This window comes from Bufo bufo, chromosome 4, assembly GCF_905171765.1.
Source record: "Bufo bufo chromosome 4, aBufBuf1.1, whole genome shotgun sequence".
In the NCBI taxonomy this organism is placed as follows: Eukaryota; Metazoa; Chordata; class Amphibia; order Anura; family Bufonidae; genus Bufo; species Bufo bufo.
The window spans coordinates 411285867-411307557 of NC_053392.1; the positions used below are offsets into that span (position 1 = coordinate 411285867).

At 45.8% G+C, this 21691-nt stretch overlaps 1 protein-coding gene across 1 annotated transcript in view; it reads left to right on the forward strand.

Moving 5' to 3' along the window:
* The window catches only part of CAPN9 (calpain 9), a 392629-nt gene that overhangs the window by 243729 nt on the left and 127209 nt on the right, over positions 1-21691 (forward strand). Inside the window, exons 11-12 of the mRNA XM_040430101.1 lie at positions 19237-19445; positions 20142-20178. Of these exons, the coding sequence (XP_040286035.1) occupies positions 19237-19445; positions 20142-20178 (246 nt within the window). The remainder of the gene's footprint in view (positions 1-19236; positions 19446-20141; positions 20179-21691) is intronic.

A 21691-nucleotide genomic window follows, 5' to 3' on the forward strand; every position in this document is an offset into this window, starting at 1 on the left:
AGATACATCTGACAACAGTCACAGACACGTGGTCTAACAAACACGGGCAGGGAAGGTACATAACTTTTACTGCCCAATGGGTAAAGCTACTGACGGCAGTCTAGCATGCAACCCGTGGCACCCATGTTGATTTGGTGTTACCGCCACGGATTACATGCAGGCCTGCCTCTTCTTCTCCTCCTCCTACTCCATCCTCCCTCTTCTTCTCGGCTGACTCCTCCTTTTCTGCTGCTATTATCTCTTCCGCTGCGCCCCCACCCCCAAGATCCCCAGAACCTATTTGACGTGCCAGATGAGAAGTTGCCATGCTGTGCTGCGTCTGTTGTGCCTGGAAGCTAAGAGCCACACCGGTCCTGCACTCCTTTCAGCTTTGCGGTCACAGGCAGATCAGTGGCTAACCCCGCTCAATCTGACAGTTGGTAAAGTGGTGTGCGATAACGGTGTCAATATGCTGAGCGCGCTGAAACAGGGCAGAATGACACATGTGCCATGCATGGCACATGTCCTGAACTTAGTGGTGAAGCGATTTGTTGCCAAATACCCCGGGGTCCAGGACGTCTTGCGGCAGGCCAGGAAAATCTCTGGCCATTTTAGAAGATCTTACACAGCCATGGCTCGCATTGCTGACATTCAGCGGCAACACCACCTGCCCGTCAGACTTCTGATTTGTGACTGCCCGACGCAATGGAACTCCACCTTGTATATGCTTGATAGGCTGCTCCAGCAGAAACGTGCAGTTAATAACTACCTGTACAAACTCTGCTGCAGGACAGGTTCTGGGGAGCTTGTTTTTTTTTTCACTGAGCCATTGGCTGCTCATGCGCGACGCATGCAGACTTCTGCGGCCATTTGATGAGATCACCAAACTGGTCAGTCGCAGCCAGTGCACCATCAGTGACATCATGCCTTACGCCTTCTGTCTGGAGCATGCATTGCGTCGTGTCATTGATCAAGCCGTCGAGGAGCAGGAGCAGGAAGATGAGGAAGTCGCAATGCTGGATGAATTCCCGGGGGGGTTACTCCATCTGAGACAAGTCAACAACAGGAGTCTGAAGTGGAGTCAGAGGAGGATGGTGCTGGGGCGGAGGAGGAGCAAGAAGAGCATAAACGTTTCTGGGATCCCTGGTGTTGTCCGTGGATAGGGGGAGGAGAACGAGGACGACATTATCCTGGATGATGAGCAGGAGCCAGGCCACTCCACTGCTTCCAGTTTAGTGTAAATGGGGGCCTTCATGCTCCAGTGTTTGAAGAGGGACCCCCGTATAAAAAGCATAAAGGGCAAGGACCAGTACTGGGTGGCAACGTACTTAGACCCCCGGTACAAACACAAAATGGCAGAAATGTTACCACCATCACAGAGGGCTGTCAGAATGCAGCACTTCCAGGCCTTGCTTCGAGAAATGCTGCATTCTGCTTTTGCGGGCGCTGGCAGAGGAATTTCCACTCAGAGGAACAGTTGCGGGAACCAATCCAACAGCGCATGAAAGAAGAGGGCAGTTTGAACATGTGTTGGTCATCCAACCATCATTCTTGCAGCCAACCCATCAACAGCTCTCCTCCGGATCCAGCCTCGGGGAACGCCTAGACCGACAGGTGTCCAACTACATCGTGTTAACAGTCGATGTGGATGCTCTGAGAAGCGATGAACCCCTGGACTACTGGATGTGCAAGCTTGACCTGTGGCCAGAGTTGGCACAATTTGCCATGGAACTGTTGGCTTGCCCCTTGTCCAGTGTCCTGTCCGAAAGGATGTTCAGCGCAGCAGGGGCGACTGTGACCGATAAGCGCACTCGCCTAGCTCATGACAGTGTGGACTACCTCACATTTATAAAAATGAATGAGGCATAAATCTCAGAGGAATTCAACACATGTGACAAGTCGACCATTTTTGATTGAAATTCCTCATGACAGCCCACAAATATCCGCCACCACCCAGAATAAATCATGGTCCCTGTCTTAGGTAAATACAGTGGCATAAAAGGCCGTTTATGTCCGTTGAATGCTTACATTTTGTGGCCTGTACTGGCCGACAGTTACTTATTTATCCTGTGACCGCCTAATGTACCTTCAGCCACAGAATCCAAAGTTCTTTGCTGTCAGATGAACGCCTATTGGCTAATTTTTGGGGCCTGTACTGGCCTACAGTTACATATTTTTCCTGTGACCGCCTAATGTACCTCCAGCCACAGAATCCAAAGTTCTTTGCTGTCAGATGAATGCCTATTGGCTAATTTTTTGGACCTGTACTGGCCGACAGTAACATATTTATCCTGTGACCGCCTAATGTACCTCCAGATACAGAATCCCAAATTCTTTGCTGTCAGGTGAATGCCTATTGGCTAAATTTTGGGGCCTCTACTGGCCGACAGTTACATATTTATCCTGTGACCGCCTAATGTACCTCCAGATACAGAATCCCAAATTCTTTGCTGTCAGGTGAATGCCTATTGGCTAATTTTTGGGGCCTGTACTGGCCGACAGTTACATATTTATCCTGTGACCGCCTAATGTACCTCCAGATACAGAATCTCACATTCTTTGCTGTCAGGTGAATGTCTATTGGCTAATTTTTGGGGCCTGTACTGGCCGACAGTTAAATTTTTATCCTGTGACCGCCTAAAATCCCTCCAGCCACAGAATCCTACAAAGTTGTGTGCTGTCAGGTGAATGCCGATTGGCTAAGTTTTGGGGCCTGTACTGGAGTGGCAAGTTCTCACAACAAGTTGTGTGTACCCCAAAAAAATAAATCACATCATTAGGGATTTTCGAATGGCGCTTTTTTTAAACACTCGATCTGCATATACAGCGATTGTTATAACATACATGTGAAATGTAATCAAATACACTGCTTTAATGTCAAATTACTTACAGTGATCAGAAATTGTTCCTCAACGTCGCGAAAATTGTTGCCAACCATCTTTTCTGATTGCATCCAACTTCAGTCTGGTGGAAATCCAGTTGCTGTAGTAGGCCACGCACATTTAGCGCATGCGCATAGGCGAAAATTACATTGCCGATATTTCGCATTGAAAAAAATTATGAATGGAGATCGCAAATTTGAATAATACATCTGGTATGTCACTGTCCATGTTGTGGGACTATTTTTGCACTTCTAGTAAGTATTTGGTGGCTGCAAATATGACCTGAAGGTATTCCAGGTTCGCCTGCCTTTAAAGTGAAGGGCCCGCTGCGAACTTGTGGTTCGCGAACATTTGATCACGATCGCGTTCACGAACCGTCCCGGCCGATGTTCGTCCACCACTACTCATTAATGGGTTCTATATACCTGTTTCCATAAAATGCTGGTGAAGGGGATTGATATACCAGCTTCCACCAAATATTGATTGAGGCCTATGATACACCAGCTTCCACCAAATATTAATTAAGGGGTTTGATATACCAGCTTCCAGCAAATGCTCATTAATGGGTTCTATATACCTGTTTCCACAAAATACTGATAGAGGGGATTGATATACCCCCTTTCACCAAATATTGATTGAGGCCTATGATACACCAGCTTCCACCAAATACTGAATAAGGGTTTTGATATACCGGCTTCCAGCAAATACTCATTAAGGGGTTCTTATATACCTGTTTCCACAAAATAGTGATAGAGGGGATTGATATACCGTCTTCCACCAAATATTGATTGAGGCCGGCGATACACCAGCTTCCACCAAATATTGATTAAGGGCAGGGGTGGGATTAAAATTTTTAAGAACTGGTTCCCTACTCAACGGCAAATAAGAAGCGTCACGACACATGTTTACATATGCATACACCATATATATGCAACACACATACACATAAATACCCCATGTATACACTACACTCACATACCACAAAACTTTTAAAAAGCCTAAGCTAAACTATCAATGTTGAAGTTTTTTTTCCAGCGCTGGCCCACACCTCTAACTCCTCCCAATGTCTATCTGTACATGTCCCAACCCTGCTTAGTCTCCATTGTGCCCCCCACACAGTAGTTATGCCAGATCTGGGATGGTTGGGAGGTATGCATACATAAACAGACTATATAGACACTACACTCACATAATCACATATACAATATACACCATACAGTATATAAATGACCCCTAGGCTACACTTACAGTAGATTTACCTACACCGTATACATTTTATACACATTCGTACCTAGCACTAAAGACATATTTGCATACATATTATATTTTGTGCTATCCAGAAGCACCACATACCTCTTATATCAAGTGACTTCTCCTCTGATGCAGACCTTCTCTTTCTTCATCTTCTCCTTTGAGAGCAGACCGCCATGATGATTTTTCACCCATCTCTTGTCTCTGCAGTTTGACAAAAGACATCTTAGGTTCCTACTTTTCCATCATCCTCATACCTTCTTAACAACTCACCTGCCACCTTCAATTATAATAATAATAATGTGCACTAGCTCAAAAATGCTCCCGTTCTGTTTGCCAGTACAAAAAATTCCCTCAGTGCCCCCAGTTGAGCTAATGTCCCCATAGTGCCCCTATAATGTGTGCAAGTAAAAAACACCCCTATATAATGCGCCTGGTAAATGCTCACATAGTGCTCCTCTCCTTTTCCCCATAGTGCCCCCATAATGTGCCAGTATAAGATTCCCCCATAGTGTCCCCCAGAATGTGCTAGTATAAATGCCCCTTCTTAGTGCCCCCATAGTGTGCCTATATAATATACCCGATAGTGTTCTTCCTCCCCTCCAACCCTACAGTGTCCCCATAATGTGCCAGTATAAGATGCCCCCATAGTGTTCCCTATGTGCTAGCAATGCCCCCAGTAGATGGCCCCCATGTGCCAGCAATACCCCTAGTAGATGCCCCCATAGTGTCCACATGTGCCAGCAATGTCCCCAGTAGATGCCCCCATAGTGTCCACATGTGCCAGCAATGTCCCCAGTAGATGCCCCCCATAGTGTCCCCAATGATGTGCCAGTAGATTCCCCCATAGTGTCCCCATGTGCCAGCAATGTCCCCAGTAGATGCCCTCATAGTGTCCCCATGTGCCAGCAATGCCCCCAGTAGATGCCCCCCATGGTGTCCCCCATGTGCCAGCAATGCCCCCAGTAGATGCCCCCATAGTGTCCCCTTTGTGCCAGCCATGCCCCCAGTAGATGCTTCCTCATGCCTCATGCCAGCAGCCTATCAGAGGAACAGGGAAGGGAGACGCCTCTCCCTTGCCCTGCTGCAGTGTTCATCTGCATCGCTGTCTTGAAGACGGTGATACAGATGAATGTAGGGAGATGAGCAGGGGTCAAGTCTTGGGAAAAAAAGTGTGGGAACAAGATCCACTGCCAAAATATAAAAAAAAATATATATATTTCGCAGAAAATTCAATGCAACATAAAACCTAAACAAACACTGGAATTTGTGCTATATGTCTGTTCAGACATAATTAGTCTCTTTCATATTATAAGCTCCCCTTATATATAATTTACTTACAGTTCTGAAGACTCAGGGGAGCTGGGTGGCTTAGCCTCAGGGGTGCTGGCTGGCTTGGCCTCGGGTGCTGGCTGGCTTGGCCTCAGGGGTGCTGGCTGGCTTGGCCTCAGGGGTGCTGGGTGGCTTGGTCCCAGGGGTGCTGGATGGCTTGGCCTCAGGGGTGCTGGGTGGCTTGGCCGGGCAGAAGGAGTGTGGGAGACTGAGCCTTTTTTCTCCAAGCTGCTCCGGAAAAAAATATTTTTCATTATACCTCAGGTCAGGTCACCAATCAGACCCCCAATGTTAATCAGACCTCAGCTAACAGCCCCAATAAGATCCCCAATGTTAATAAGACCCCAATAAGACCTCAGATAACACCTCAGCTCAGACCACAATATGAATGACCCCCAATCAGACCTCAGATAAGAGCCGCATACCTCATAGCAGCCCCCAGTAGCCTTATAGCAGCCCCTAGTAGCCTTATAGAAGCCCCCAGTAGCCTTATAGCAGCCCACAGTAGCCTCTCACCAGCCCCCAGTAGCCTCTCACCAGCCCCCAGTGCCTCTCCACCAGCCCCCAGTGCCTCTCCCCCAGCCCCCAGTGCCAGTGTGCCCTCCCCCCCTCCCCGGTAATCATTGGTGGTCAGTGTGCCCTCCCCCCGCCCTTCCCAGTATTAAAAATCATTGGTGGGCAGTGCGCCCCCCCCCATCATTGTTTGCAGCGGCAGTTCCGCTCGGAGTCCCAGCAGTGTAATGCTGGGGCTCCGATCGGTTACCATGGCAGCCAGAACGCTACTGAAGTCCTGGCTGCCATGGTCAGTAACTCTGCCGCAGCATACTTACATGCGCTGTGGCCGCCTGGCCCTCCTTCTTCTTGGAACTCACAGTCTGTGCGGCGCATTGCTTATGCTTATAGCAATGCGCCGCACAGACCTGTGAGTTACAAGAAGGAGCAACTGGGCGGCCACAGCGCATGTAAGTATGCTGCTGCAGAGTAACTGACCATGGCAGCCAGGACTTCAGTAGCATCCTGGCTGTCATGGTAACCAATCGGAGCCCCAGCATTACACTGCTGGGACTCCGATCGGAACTGCCGCTGCCACCAATGATGGGGGGAAGGGGGGCCAGGGGCGCACTTCCCACCAATGATTTTTAAAACTGGGAAGGGCGGGAAGAGGGTGCAAGTCTACCCACCAATGATGTAGCATTCGGGCGTCCCCATCACCATGGGAATGCCTCGGATTTAAAATATACCATCGGATCGGAGTTTTCTTCAATCCGATGGTATATTTTAACTTCAAGCGCGTTACCTACAGGGGACCAGGAAGCGGTGAGTACAAAGCCTTCACCGCTCTCTGGTCCTTTTGCCCTGAAAGGGAACGGCGTTGTCACGGCCTATGGTGTGTGCTGTGACACTGTTGCTACACTTGCGGTTTCCCGCGGCAACGTGTTGCTGTGTGTGCATGCGGTGGCAGTATCTCGGCCTTCTGGGTGATTGCTGTGACATGTGTAGCTTTCCATGCTTGTGTGTGCACTTCCCCTTTAAGTGGCTTCCTCCCCATGTCTGGTGTTGGAAGGGTTAACTCCCCTTCCTAGTGTTTTAACACTGGGTTTATGTGTGTGTGGGTGTTGGTGTGGCTGCTTGGGCTATTTAGATGCCTGAAGCTGGGGGGTACTCCAGCCATGGTGTATGCTGGAGTTATCTTCCTGGCATATTCCATCTGTCCAGTGAGGGCCACCCTTGTGGTCATAGAAGATGTTAAGTAGATGTTCTTGTGGTGTCTCACGTTATTGCAGCTATGGTGTCCTGGGTTCCTGTGTGGTTTGTGGTGTGTGCTGTGTCCTTTTATGTTGGTGTGGACATCAGCACTTGTGCACGGGTTCCAGTCAGTGTGTCTGTGGCAGGTAAGTGTGTTATGGGTGTCGCTTACCTGCCATCTCTATAGCTGTATGTGTTCCCCTTTCCTTGCAGCTAGGCCTTTAGAGACTCCTGTTCCTCTGTGTTGTGGAGGAACAGGTCATCTTTACCCTGCTCCTAGTCCAGGGATTTCTTGAGGGTTAGTAGGGCCCTGAGGTTCCGGAGTATGAGCCCTCCTACCATCTGGGTTGGCTCATACGGTTAGGAGCTAGGGAGAGGATTAGGGATGCAATAGGAGGTGACCTGCTCCCGGCGTCCTGGCCTAGCAGCTACCCTTTATCCCTTTGATACCGCATGGTGGGGGGTTTCCCCCAGTCCCCGCCGTGACAGGCGTTCCTGCTATGAAAAAAGTGCAGGAACGCCGTTCCCGCAGGACTCGAGCCCTGGAGATGAGCGCTCCCACAATGCAAGCGCTTATCTCCCGCCGCACCGGATCGAGATTCAGCCGGTTCTCCGATCCAGCTGTAATTTTAACAACCGGATCTGTCGAACCGGAGCGAACCAGCTGAATCCCATGCCTGATTAAGGGGTTTGATATACCAGCTTCCACTAAATACTCATTAATGGGTTCTATATACCTGTTTCCACAAAATAATGATAGAGGGGATTGATATACCGGCTTCCACCAAATATTGATTAAGGGGTTTGTTTTGCCAGCTTCCAGCAAATTCTCATTAATGGGTTCTATATACCTGATTCCACAAAATACTGATAGAGGAGATGATATACCAGCTTCCACAAAATATTGATTGAGGCCTGCAATATACCTGTTTCCACAAATACTGCTCTTCTATAGGGACTTTGTCACAGGGTCATTTTGAAAATGATAGGCAGAGGAAGAGGCAGGCCATTCCGCAAGGGTGGTAGGGGTCGGGCAGATGCACCAGGCCGGAGTCTAAGTGGGAATTTGGAGAAGTTGTGCGCGATTACGTCAAAGGACGCACCAGAGTTGGTTGAGTGGCTCACTCAGCCTTCCGCTTCTGCACCCTCCTCATCCTCTGTATCTGCACCCTCCTTTCTCTCTGCTGTGTGCACCCCCAAAGACACCACCAGCACCACCACCACCATAGCCCCTCCACTCGAGTCAGAGGAATTATTTTCCCATCCATTCCCAGACCTTCCCGATGCACAGCCATTCTTTGCATCGGATCAGGAAGAGGAGGCAGCAACGTCCGCCACCCAGCGGTCTGACGAGAGTACCCAGATTAGCCCAAAGGCAGAGGTCCCAGCTGTTGCTGCCTACTCCGAGATCTCTAATATCAGTGGTGGTGAAGGTGACGATGATGACGTAGCGATGGATGTCACGCGGGTGCTCACAAGACAGGAAGAGGAGGGGAGTTCAGAGGGAGAGACAGAGCAGCAGAAAGGGGGTAGAAGGAGGAGAAACAGGCAGAATTCGCAGTGCACAGGAGGCAAAAAGTAGACTGCAAATATATCTGGAGCGAGCCATCCACCATGCACTGTCACATCTGGCGCTACCAGGATGCCGGCACATGGCTCCGCAGTGTTGCCTTTTTTACTGTGTCAACTGCTGACAATAGTGTTGCCAAATAGCAGTCTGTGCTGTCAACGCATAAGTCGCGGTCAGCCACAACACTCACCTAGGGACGACCGCCCATCACCGAGCCCAGTGGGAGCAACACCTTAAGAACCCACAAAGCCACACTCCCGGCGCTCCCCGTCCTGCCTCTTCTCTTTCTACGCTCTCCTCCCATGTGTCCTCCACTACACCTTCCCCGTGCTGTCGTCGCGTTCATCTGGCAGAAGGCAGGCTTCCGTGGTCCAAATGTTCGAACGTAAAAAGTTGATGACGCCGGATAACCTTCTTGCCCAATGACTGACCGCTGGCTTGTTGGAACTGCTAGCCCGCCAACTACTGCCATAAAAACTGGTGGACTCGGAGGCCTTTAGAAAATTTGTGGCCATTGGCACACTGCAATGGAAGGTCCCCGGAAGGAAATATTTCTCCCAGAAGGGCATCCCAGAGCTATATGGCCACGTTCAGCGGCAACTGAATGTATCTCTGGCACACAGTGTCGGTGAAAAGATACATCTGACCACAGACACGTGGTCTAGCAAACACGGGCAGGGAAGGTACATAACTTTTACTGCCCAGTGGGTGAGCCTTCTGACGGTTGTCAAGCATGCAACCCGTAGCACCAATGTGGATTTGGTGTTACCGCCACGGATTGCATGCAGGTCTGCCTCTTCTTCTCCTCATCCTACTCCATCTTCTGTCTCCTCCTCGGCTGACTCCTCCATTTCCACTGCTACTGCCTCTTCCGCTGCACCCCCCCAGCTCCCCAGAACCTATTCGACTTGCCAGGTGAAACGTTGCCATGCTGTGCTGTGGCTGTTGTGCCTGGAAGCCAAGAGTCAAACCAGTCCTGCACTGCTTTCAGCTCTGCGGTCACAGGCCGATTAGTGGCTAATAGTGTTGAGCACAAATTTTCGAAGCACAAATTTTAATCGTGAATATCGCCACTTTGAGAATTCGCAAATATTTATTATATAGTGCTATATATTTGTATTTGTGAATAGTGTTGATCGCGAATATTCTAATCGCTAATTTTTATCGCAAATACATTACATTGCAGATTTTTGCAATCAAGTAAATAATGACTGGAGATCACGAATTCTCGAATTTGCAAATTTTTGCCAAATATTCACGAAATATCGCAAAATTGAATATGGTCTATGCCGCTTATCACTACTGGCTAACCCCGCTCAATTTGACAGTTGGTAAAGTGGTGTGCGACAACAGTGCCAATCTGCTGAGCGCGCTGAAACAGGGCAAAATGACACACTTGCCGTGCATGGCACACATCCTGAACTTAGTCGTGCAGCGATTTGTTGCCAAATACCCCGGGGTCCAGGATGTCTTGCAGCAGGCCAGGCAAATCTTTGCCCATTTTAGAAGATCTTACATGGCCATGGCTCGCCTTGCTGACGTTCAGCGCGCGACACCACCTGCCTGTCAGATGTCTGATTTGTGACAGCCCGACAGGCTGGAACTCCACCTTGTATATGTTTGATAGGCAACTCCAGTAGAAACGTGCCGTTAACGACTACCTGTACAAACTCTGCAGCAGGACAGGTTCTGGGGAGCTTGGTTTCTTTTCACCGCACCAGTGGCTGCTCATGAGCGACGCATGCAGACTTCTGCGGCCATTTGATGAGATCACCAAACTGGTCAGTCTCAGCCAGGGCACCATCATTGACATCGTCCCTTACGCCTTCTTTCTGGAGCGTGCATTGTGTTGTGTCATTGATCAAGGTGTTGAGGAGCAGGAGCTGGAAGATCAGGAAGTCGCAATGCTGAATGAATTCCCAGGGAGGGGGGGCTACTCCATCTGAGACAAGTCAGCAGGAGTCAGAGGAGGATGTGCCTGAGGGGAGGAGGAGGAGGAGCAAGAAGAGCAGGCTTTAAACTTTTCGGGGATGCCTGGTGTTGTCCGTGGATGGGGGGGGGGAGACCGAGGATGACGTTCTTCTGGGCGATGAGCGGGAGCCAGGCCGCTCCATCGCTTCCAATTTAGTGCAAATGGGGGCCTTCATGCTCCAGTTTTTGAAAAGGGACCCCCGTTTAAAAAGCATAAAGGGCAAGGACCATTACTGGGTGGCAACGTACTTAGACCCCCGGTACAAACACTAAATGGCGGAAATGTTACCAGCATCGCTGAGGGCTGTCAGAATGCAGCATTTCTAGGCCTTACCTTGAGAGATGCTGCATTCTGCTGTTGCGGGCACTGGCAGAGGAATTTCCACCCGCAGAGAAACAGTTGCGGGTACCAATCCTAACGTGTATGCAAGAAGAGGGCGGTTTGAAGATGTGTTGGTCACTTCGGATATAAGATCATTCTTGCAGCCAACCCAACGACAGCCGCCCTCTGGATCCAGCCTCAGGGAATGCCTAGACCGACAGGTGTCAGACTACATTGGGTTAACGGCCGATGTGGACGCTCTGAGAAATGAGGAACCCCTTGACTACTGGGCGTGCAGGCTTGACCTGAGGCCATAGCTGGCACAATTTGCCATGGAACTCTTGGCTTGCCCCTCGTTGAGTGTCCTGTCTGAAAGGACGTTCAGCACAGCAGGAGGATCATGACCGATAAGCGCACTCGCCTAGCTCACGACAGTGTGGACTGCTTCACATTTCTAAAAATGAATGGACCTGTGACGATCATGTTTAATAAAATTTCCTCATGCCAGCCCACACATATCCGCCACCACCCAGAACAAAGAATGTAAATACAGCGGCATAAAATTCCTTTTCTGTCCGGTGAACGCCTAATGTTTGGGCCCTGTACACCACTGGCCTGCAGTAAAATTGGTATCCGATGACCGTCTTATATACCTCCAGCCACATAATCACTTGATCTTTTCTGTACGGTGAATGCCTAATTGTTAGGGCCTCGGATGAATTCAACACCTGTGACGACCACGTGTTATCAAATCTCACCTATTATCATTTGGGGTTTATTCAAGAGGGGGGATTTTGTTAGCCATGTTTTAATCAAATTTTATATTTTTAGTTCTTTTAAACATATGTATTTGACATGTATTTGTACTGGCCTACAGTAAAATTGTTATCCAATGACCGTCTAATATACCTCCAGCCACATAATCATTTGATCTTTTCTGTACGATGAATGCATAATTTTTGGGGCATATGATCTAACTGGCCAACAGTAAAATTGTTATACAGTGACCTCCTAATGTACCTCCAGCCACATTATCACTTGTTCTTTTCTGTACAGTAAATGCCTAATGTTTGGGCCCTGTACTCCACTGGCCTGCATTAAAGTTGTTATCCAATGACCATCTAATATACCTCCAGCCACATAATCACTTGATGTTTTCTGTCCAGTGAATGCCTAATATTTGGGGCCTGTACTCTACTAACCTGCAGTAAAATTGATATCCATTGACCGTCTAATATACCTCCAGCTACATAATTACAAGATCTTTTCTGTACAATGAATGCATAATTTTTGGGGCCTATAATCTAACTGGCCAACAGTAAAATTGTTATGCGGTGACCGCCTAATGTACCTCCAGCCATATAATCACTTGATCTTTTCTGTACGATGAATTCATAATTTTTGGGGCATATAATCTAACTGGCCAACAGTAAAATTATTATTTCAACTATTATCATTTGGGGTTTATTCAAGAGGGGGGATTTCGTTAGCCATGTTTTTAATCCAATTTTATATTTTTAGTTCTTTTAAACATATGTATTTGACATGTATGTGTACTGGCCTGCAGTAAAATTGATATCCAATGACCGTCTAATATACCTCCAGCCACATAATCACTTGATCTTTTCTGTACGGTCAATGCCTAATGTTTGGGGCCTGTACTCTAGTGGTCTACTGTAAAATTGTTATTCAGTGACCACATAATGTATCTGAAGCCACATAATAACAATTTATTTTATGTCAGGTGAATGCCTAATTTTTAGGGCCCGTACTCCCGTGAGAATTTTCCTTTAAGATGCATAAAATGGCCCATGATTAAAATACATATTTTTTTGTGGGAATTTTTGTCATTGACCCCCCTCTAGTATTTCACTGTTCATGTTGTGGGACTATTTGTGCACTTCTATTAAGTATTTGGTGGCTGCAAATATGACCTGGAGGTTTTTCAGGTTTGCCTGCCATTAAAGTGAATGGGGCCCGCCGCGTACTTGCGATTCGCGAACATTAGATCAGGTTTGCTCGATCGCGTTCGCGAATCGTCCCGGTCCGATGTTCGTCCATCACTACCGAGAATGCTTCAAACTATATACAGTATTTACAATATAATGATACTCTTATAACAAAAATTAATGTACTTATAGTGAGTCAAGTAAAGTACAAAACATAAACATAAGAAAGGAAGGCAAGGAATCCGCCAGTGCCATTGTGGAGGCTATGGGAAATCCAATTACCGGTAAGTAATTATGATCTTTCCCTCACGCCTCCCCAACGGCACTGATAGGTGTCACGGATGTTGTAGGGGAGAACACCAAAGGACAACAAAAAGGAAGGGAAAAGACACTACGCCTCACCGCTAGGGAAGGAAAAGGGTCACCACCTATAAAACCCTGCTCCTGGCCCTAACTCCTATCCGTATGGGCACCTCTCGATGGTAGAGATGCCCATACACAGGAACCTAGAAAACCCTGGTGGCCCTCAGTTGCCCTAATAGTAATGGCAGAGACAACCCGCTCCTTCCCTGGTGAAGGAACCAGCGTCTCGCTGAGGCCTAGTAAACAACAAAGGTGGTGGGAATACAAAACACAACAAGCGGAACACTTAACTTCTGAGGCTGATGGATGATGGACAAACAGGACTTCACCACGAAGCACACTCCAGCTCTTCCAAAAACCAAATGAAGCTATCCAGAGCAAGGAGTGATGGTTAAAGTCAGACTAAATAGGGGGAGGTGAAGGTCACATGATCAACACCTGAACAGGGGGTGTGGACATACCCGCAACACACAGACAAAGTGAAACCAAAAGAGGCTGTCAGATAACTAATGTGCAGATATTCTTTCAGACCTTCTCAAACCTGTCACCAGCGTGACAATAGGATGATTTTCAGAGAAGACAGAACCTAGGGAGGGACCAGACCTGAGAGTACTTTTCATCCAAAAGCTAGATCCTGATTTGCCATGACATCTAACTTATAATGCTTAAATAATTGGGTTTGACCATGTAGCCACCCTGCAGATCTGATGTACACTAGCTGCTCCTTTTTCTGCCCAAGAGCTAGAGATGGCTCTAGTTGAGTGAGCTTTAAAGGGATTCTGTCACCAAGTTTTAGGCTATAGAGATACGGACATGCGCGGCTAGATCGCCGCTAGCATGTCCGCAATATACCGGCCCTATAGGGCTGTGTGCTTTTATTTTCTTTAAAAAAGGATTTTAGAGATATGTAAATTAGTCTTGTAAGGTGGCCAAGGGGTTGTACGAACCTTCCTGGTGCCCAGCCATGCCCGCCTGTGCCGGTATAGTGTTCCTTCCCTGTGCTGGCATCAGCCTCAGGGAAGGAACTGCGCATGCGCGAGCTCGTGCATCGCGAGATTACGGCTATCTATCGTTGACAAAAGGAGGAGATTCGGAGGACATAGGCGGTGCTGGGCTCCTTCACAGGCGGGCGTGGCTGGGCACCAGGAAGGTTCGTACAGCCCCTTGGTCACCTTACAAGACTAATTTACATATCTCTAAAATCCTTTTTTAAAGAAAATAAAAGCACACAGCCCTATAGGGCAGGTATATTGCGGACATGCTAGCGGCGATCTAGCCGTGCATGTCCGCAGCTCTATAACCTAAAACTTGGTGACAGAATCCCTTTAAGTCTTACTGGAGGGGAGACATGTTCTTCCTTATAACAAACAATCATAGCCAACTTAATCCAGTGGGCTATTAATGATTCTGATCCTCCCAGACCTTTATTTCTACCCTGGAACTGGATCAGGAGATGGTCAGATCTCCTAATATCTTTCAAGACTTCTAGGTAAGCCAGCAAACATCTCCGAACATCTGGATGATGAAATTTCTGTTTTTGTCCCGATGATGGCGGGTCACAGACAGATTGCAGAGCTATCTCCTGCTGGCAATGGAACTTTGAAAAAGCCTTTGGAAGGAAGCATGGAGACTGTTTCAAAATAATTCTGTCCTCCAAGACTGTCAAATAAGGCGATTTACAAGAAAAGGCCTGTATCTCCCCAATTTTTCTTGATATAGTGATAGCTTGTTTTTAAGGTCAATCATTTTAAGGGTATACAGTGCCTTGCAAAGGTATTCACCCCCTTGACTTTTTCCGTGTTTTGGTGCCTCACAACCTGGCATTAACATGGATTGTTTGAGGATTTGCATTATTGAATTTACAGGACATGCCCACAACTTTGAAGATGTTTTTTTTTTTATTGTGAAGCAATAGGAACAAATAGGACAAAATAACAGAAAAAGTCAATTTGCAGAACTATTCACCCCCCTAAAGTCAATACTTTGTAGAGCCACCTTTTGCAGGAATTACAGCTCCAAGTCACTTTGGATAAGCTTCTACGAGCTTTCTACATCTTACCACTGGGATTTTTGCAGACTCCTCCTTGAAAAACTGTTCCAGCTCCTTCAAGTCGGATGGTTTGCGTTTGTGAACAACAATCTTTAAGTCTGACCACAGATTTTCTATTGGATTGAGATCTGGGCTTTGACTAGGTCATTCCAACACATTTACATGTTTCCCCTTAAACTACTCAAGTGTTGCTTTAGCAGTGTGTTTGGGGTCATTGTCCTGCTGGAAGGTGAACCTCCATCCTAGCCTCAAATCACGCACAGAGTGGTACAGGTTTTGCTCAAGAATATCCCTGTATCTAGCACCATCCATCTTTCCCTCAACTCTGACCAGTTCCCCAGTCCCGGCTGCTGAAAAACATCTCTTGGTGTTCTTTGGGTGATGTGATGTGTTGGGTTTGTGCCAGACATAGCATTTTCTTTGATGGCTGAAAAGTAAAATTTTAGTCTCATCAGACCAGAGCACCTCGTGCTTCAGACAAAAAAAAATACCTAGTAGCCATTGGCTCCTGAACTGAAAAATTTCTCCAAATCGAAACCGAATAAAAATTTTGGTATTGTGACAACGCTACACCGATCAGATCGGCGTAGGGTTGTTTTGATACCAAAATTTTGATTCGCTTTCGTCACCATAAAAAAGTATTGCGATACTCAATACCACGCAAAAAAATAAATAAAAAAAACACCTAAAAAAGCAGCGTGCATTTCGCATTTTATGAAACGTTCGGCCCATAACAGTCCTATCCTATTTTTTGGGGTGACAAGGTGACTAAAAAATGGCGAATCGCATGGTTTTTATTTATTTATTTCTGTTACAGCGCTCACCACATAGGAGATATTTTTTAATAATTTAATAGTTTGGACTTTTCGGACGCAGCGCTATGTAATATGTTTATTTTTTTATTGTTTATATATTTTATAAGTAAAATTGAGAAAGGGGGGATTTAAACTTAATATTTTAGGGTACTTTCACACTAGCGTTTTTCATTTCCGGCATAGAGTTCCGTCACAGGGGCTCTATACCGGAAAAGAACTGATCAGGCATATCCTCATGCATTCTGAATAGAAAGTAATCCGTTCAGGATGCATCAGGATGTCTTCAGTTCAGTCATTTTGACTGATCAGGCAAAAGATAAAACCGTAGCATGCTATGGTTCTATCTCCAGTGAAAATAAACGGAAGACTTGCCTTAATGCCAGATCCAGCATTTTTCCCCATAGGAATGTATTAGTGCCGGAAAAAAAAATTAACTCACCTCCTCTAATTGATCGCGTTCTTTCTTCAGGACCTGTCAAAGGAACTGTGGTGACATCACTGTGCTCATCACATGGTACATCACATGATCCATCACCATGGTAATGGACCATGTGATGAGCTCAGTGCTGTCACCACAGGTCTTTTGACAGGTCCTGAAGAAAGAACAGGAGACCGGCAGCTACGCGATCAATTGGAGGAGGTGAGTTAATTTGTTTTTGTTTTTTTTTAACCCTCAATTGGCACTGCGCACCAATGTTTATTATAGTGGGGGGGGGGCACACTGCGCCACCAATGTTTATTATAGTGGGGGAGGGGGGCGCACTGTGCACCAATGTTTATTATACTAAGGGGGGGCGCATTGCGCCACCAATGTTTATATGTTTATTATACTGGGGAGGGGGCGCACTGCGCCACCAATGTTTATATGTTTATTATACTGGGGAGGGGGGCGCACTGCGCCACCAATGTATATTATAGTGGGGAGGGCGCACTGTGCACCAATGTTTATTATACTGAGGGGGGGGGCGCACTGCGCCACCAATGTTTATATGTTTATAATACTGGGGTGGGGGGCGCACTGCGCCACCAATGTTTATTATAGTGGGGGGGGCGCACTGCACACCAATGTTTATTATACTGAGGGGGGGCGCACTGCGCCACCAATGTTTATTGTTTATTATACTGGGGAGGGGGCGCACTGCGCCACCAATGTTTATATGTTTATTATACTGGGGAGGGGGGGGGCGCACTGTGCCACCAATGTTTATATGTTTATTATACCGGGGTGTTGGGGTGGGGGGGGTGCACTGCGCCACCAATGAAGATAACTGACCTGTTAATACAAATACAGGAGGCGGGTGCCGGAATCAAATAGCTGGCACCCCGACCTCTGACAGGGAGCTGCAATCAGCTGCAGTTAACCCCTCAGGTGCGGTACCTGAGGGGTTAACTGTCGCGGATCGCAGCTCCCTGTCATAGAGGTCGGGTGCCGGCTATTTGATTCCGGCACCCGCCTCCTGGATTTGTATTAACAGGTCAGTTATCTTCATTGGTGGCGCAGTGGCCACAGCCCCTCCCCTTCTCCTCCCGTCTCTCTCCTTATTGGCAGCAGCGGCAGCAGCACAGGGGGGAGGGAGAGACTCCTCCTCCACTGCACTGCTGAGAAGAACATGGGCGGCGGGGAAGAGAACTATCATCTCCTGTGCCCCGCCGCTGTATTCAACTTCAGAGCTGCGGCAACGGGTCTAGTCGCAAATGGCGACAAGACTAAAAAGTCTTGTCGCCATTTGTAAATTCTAAGTCTCATTGGCGACCATTTTGGTCGCCATCTGGAGCCCTGACCTTCCTCCATACATTTTGGGAGTCTCCCACATGCCTTTTCGCAAACTCACAACGTGCCTTTTTGTTTTTTGCTGAAAGTAATGGCTTTCTTCTGGCCACTCTGCCATAAAGCCCAACTCTATGGAGCGTACGGCTTATTGTCGTCCTATGTACAGATACTCCAGCCTCTACTGTGGACCTCTGCAGCTCTTCAAGAGTTACCTTAGGTCTCTGTGCTGCCTCTCTGATTAATGCCCTCCTTGCCTGGTCCGTGAGTTTTGGTGGGCAGCCGTCTCTTGGCAGGTTTGCTGTTGGGCCATCTTCTTTCCATTTGGTTATGATAGATTTGATGGTGCTCCTGGGGATCATCAAAGATTTGGATATTTTTTTATAACCTAACACTGAGTTCCACTTCTCAACAACATTGTCCCTTACTTGTTTGGAGAGTTCCTTGGTCTTCATGGCAGTGTTTGGTTAGTGATGCCTCTTGTTTAGGTGTTGCAGACTCTGGGGCCTTTTAAAATAGGGGTGTATATGTAATGACAGATCATGTGACACTTAGATTGCACACAGGTGGACATCATTTCACTAATTATGTGACTTCTGAAGGTAATTGGTTGCACCAAAACTTTTTATGGGCTTTCTAACTAAGGGGGTGAATGCATACGCACATGCCAATTTTCTGTTTTCTATTTCTAAAAAATAGTTTTATTTACATATTTTTCTCATTTTACTTCGCCAACTTAGACTATTGTGTTCTTATCCATCACATAAAATTCAGATTAACAAAACATTAAGGCAGTAATGTACCAAAATACCAAAAAGTCAAGGGGGGGAGTGAATACTTTTGCAAGGCACTGTATGTACAAATACAATCAATACTTTGTCCCAGAGGTTAAGGACTGACTACTATTCCAGTACAAGTATCAGAACTGGATTAAGTAACAAGCCACATGCAATCACATGATCAAGTCATATTTTTAGTTCCTATTGACTGACAGCAAAAAAAGAATCTTAGAACTTAACAAATTGATAAAGAAAATATATTGAAAATTGAAGAACTTTTCTTACAAGAAAAACTAACACGATTTGCTTACACCTGAATATTTGCTACACAAATGAATTTCTCCATCATCTATCAATGGTTTCAGTTGTACAAGTTGATTTCTTCTGCAAAGGAAATAGTGGGCTTGATGTCGCCTAGTAATCCTGTGATGATACTAACGTGTTATATTTTGCTTGCAGTGTCCTCGGAATGACTCTCAAATGACTAAAGAGTTTTTCAAATTTAATTCTTCAAAAGCAAGAAGCAAAACATACATTAATTTGAGAGAAGTGTCCGACAGATTCAAGCTCCCCCCTGGGGATTACATGATTGTACCTACCACTTTTGAACCTCACCAAGAAGCTGACTTTTGTTTGAGAGTATTTTCAGAGAAGAAAGCAGACATCAAGTAAGAAAGCTTTCTTAAATAATGCTGTGTAAAGATGACTGAACACAAAGGGTGTGTGTGTGATTCCCCCAATGCCAGTTTTCTGGTTGGAAAAAAGTTGCAAACACAGTGTTTATGACATTTTTTCCACTGCTTTCACAAAAATGTTTGCACAAGTGGCGCTTCTACCACTGGACTCGCCACTTTCCTAAAAAGGTTAGGCGTGGTGGGGGAGGGGCCTGCAGAGGCCTGGTGGATTTGTCTTTTTTCATGCCAGTTTTCTGGCGTAAAACAAGACTGAAATCTTTACCATCTAGGGGCTGGCATAGATTTCAGTTTAGGCGCATGGACTGCTGAGGCTGCATCTAATTTATGACAAGACTTACGCCTTGTCATAATTTAGGCACAGCCTCTGGTAATAAACAGGGTCATAGACCGTCATTTTACACCAGTTTATGATAATTTCCCCAAATATGTTTTTTTTTTACAGCATTTTTAAAAATATACAGAGATTTGTGAAGTACATTTTTATTCAATATTCTGATTAACAACACTAAGTTGTAGCCATGGCTTTTCTACTACCTTCGCAGCTAGAAATCCGTTCTATGCTTCAATATTTTCTCTGACAAACTGACTTATTAGTACAAAAAATATAAATAGGAAACTGTTTATAACTGATGATTCCACAGTAAAATAAAAATCTATTGTCTTTTACAGAGAAATTGAAGGAGATATAAATGTGGATATTCCAGATGTAAGTGTACTAATATTGTATGTCTACAAAGAGACTCCTATGCAATATTCAAGCTATTCTTTTATTCACAATCGTGAAACATAAAACACCAGTAATTGTATTGTTAGGTGAAGCTGAATCCACTGTTAATCTACTGTTAATATATTAGTTATTATTGATATTATTATGATCCTGCATTGTGTTAATACACGGTTCAAATGCTGTGGATTTAATGCTGAAATGTTCTTCTTTCCAATGAAAACCTACACCATTTAGAGAGAGACCACAAGAGTGATTGTATCAAAAGACACTGCAGTTTTATAGCAATATTTTCTGTCAGACTTTACCTGTAAAAACTGTTGGAGCAATTAATCATTCCCTGTACACCAAAAAGCGTCATCAAACAGTCGCAAAGTTTGGCACATTTCATGCTTGAGCAAAATTTTTAAAATATACAAAGTATACGTCCAAGTCAATATATTTCCATACTAATCACTGGAACAACTCATATTTTTAAGCATCTAACAAAAAAAGACCACGAGGAGGTCACAGGGTGACCATAGTGTTACTAGAATGGTGCGAGTGTTGGACAATTATAGATTATAGGAATTGTCGAGGTCAGGCATTAGTTGGTTTAAAGTAGTTACTTGCATATGGTATATATGGTATCAGTGTGCATACATGTATTTTGTGTTATTCGGATGATACAAATTGAGTTCACAGAACAGACCTACTGTATTAAAATTGTGTATTGTGTAGTCTATGTTGTTATGAGCACATCACCAGCTGTTTTTTTTACACTAATTATTGGATTGAGTATACATTGAAGTGTTATTTTTAAACGTATAAATCGTGTTTGTAATGGGGAACTGTGAAAACTCATGGTCTTTTTTTTTTTTTTTTACTTGTGCAAAATTTTGCAACTTTTGGAGGGTTTAGAGCCCATTCACCTCTATTCCAAAAAGTGTGCACAGAAGAACAGGAAGTGGGTAGAGCAGGTGTGGCCACACACACTTATTATAATCTATGCCAGGAAACCAGTGTAGACTATACTGGAAATCTACACCAGACCTGTATAGATGATCTGCAATTATTAAGAGGTGTGCTCCTTTTAACAAATCGGGCATATAACACCAGCCGGGTATGGATTAAGGGTACTTTCACACTAGCGTTTTTCTTTTCCGGCGCTGAGTTCCGTCCTAGGGGCTCAAATCCGGAAAAGAACTGATCAGTTTTAAACTAATGCATTCTGAATGGAGAGTAATCCGTTCAGGATGCATCAGGATGTCTTCAGTTCAGTCTTTTTGACTGATCAGGCTTTTCAGAAAACCGTAGCATGTTGTATTTTTACCTCTGGCCAAAAATCCTGAACACTTTGACTGAACGCCGGATCCGGTCTTTTTCCCATTGACTTGCATTAACGCCGTGTGTTCAGTCAAACCGGATCTGGCTTTTGCATGTTAAACCCAAAAAATGTGAAAAAAAAGTTAAAGTCCATAAATGGCGGATCCGTTTTTTCCAATGCATTTTTTCA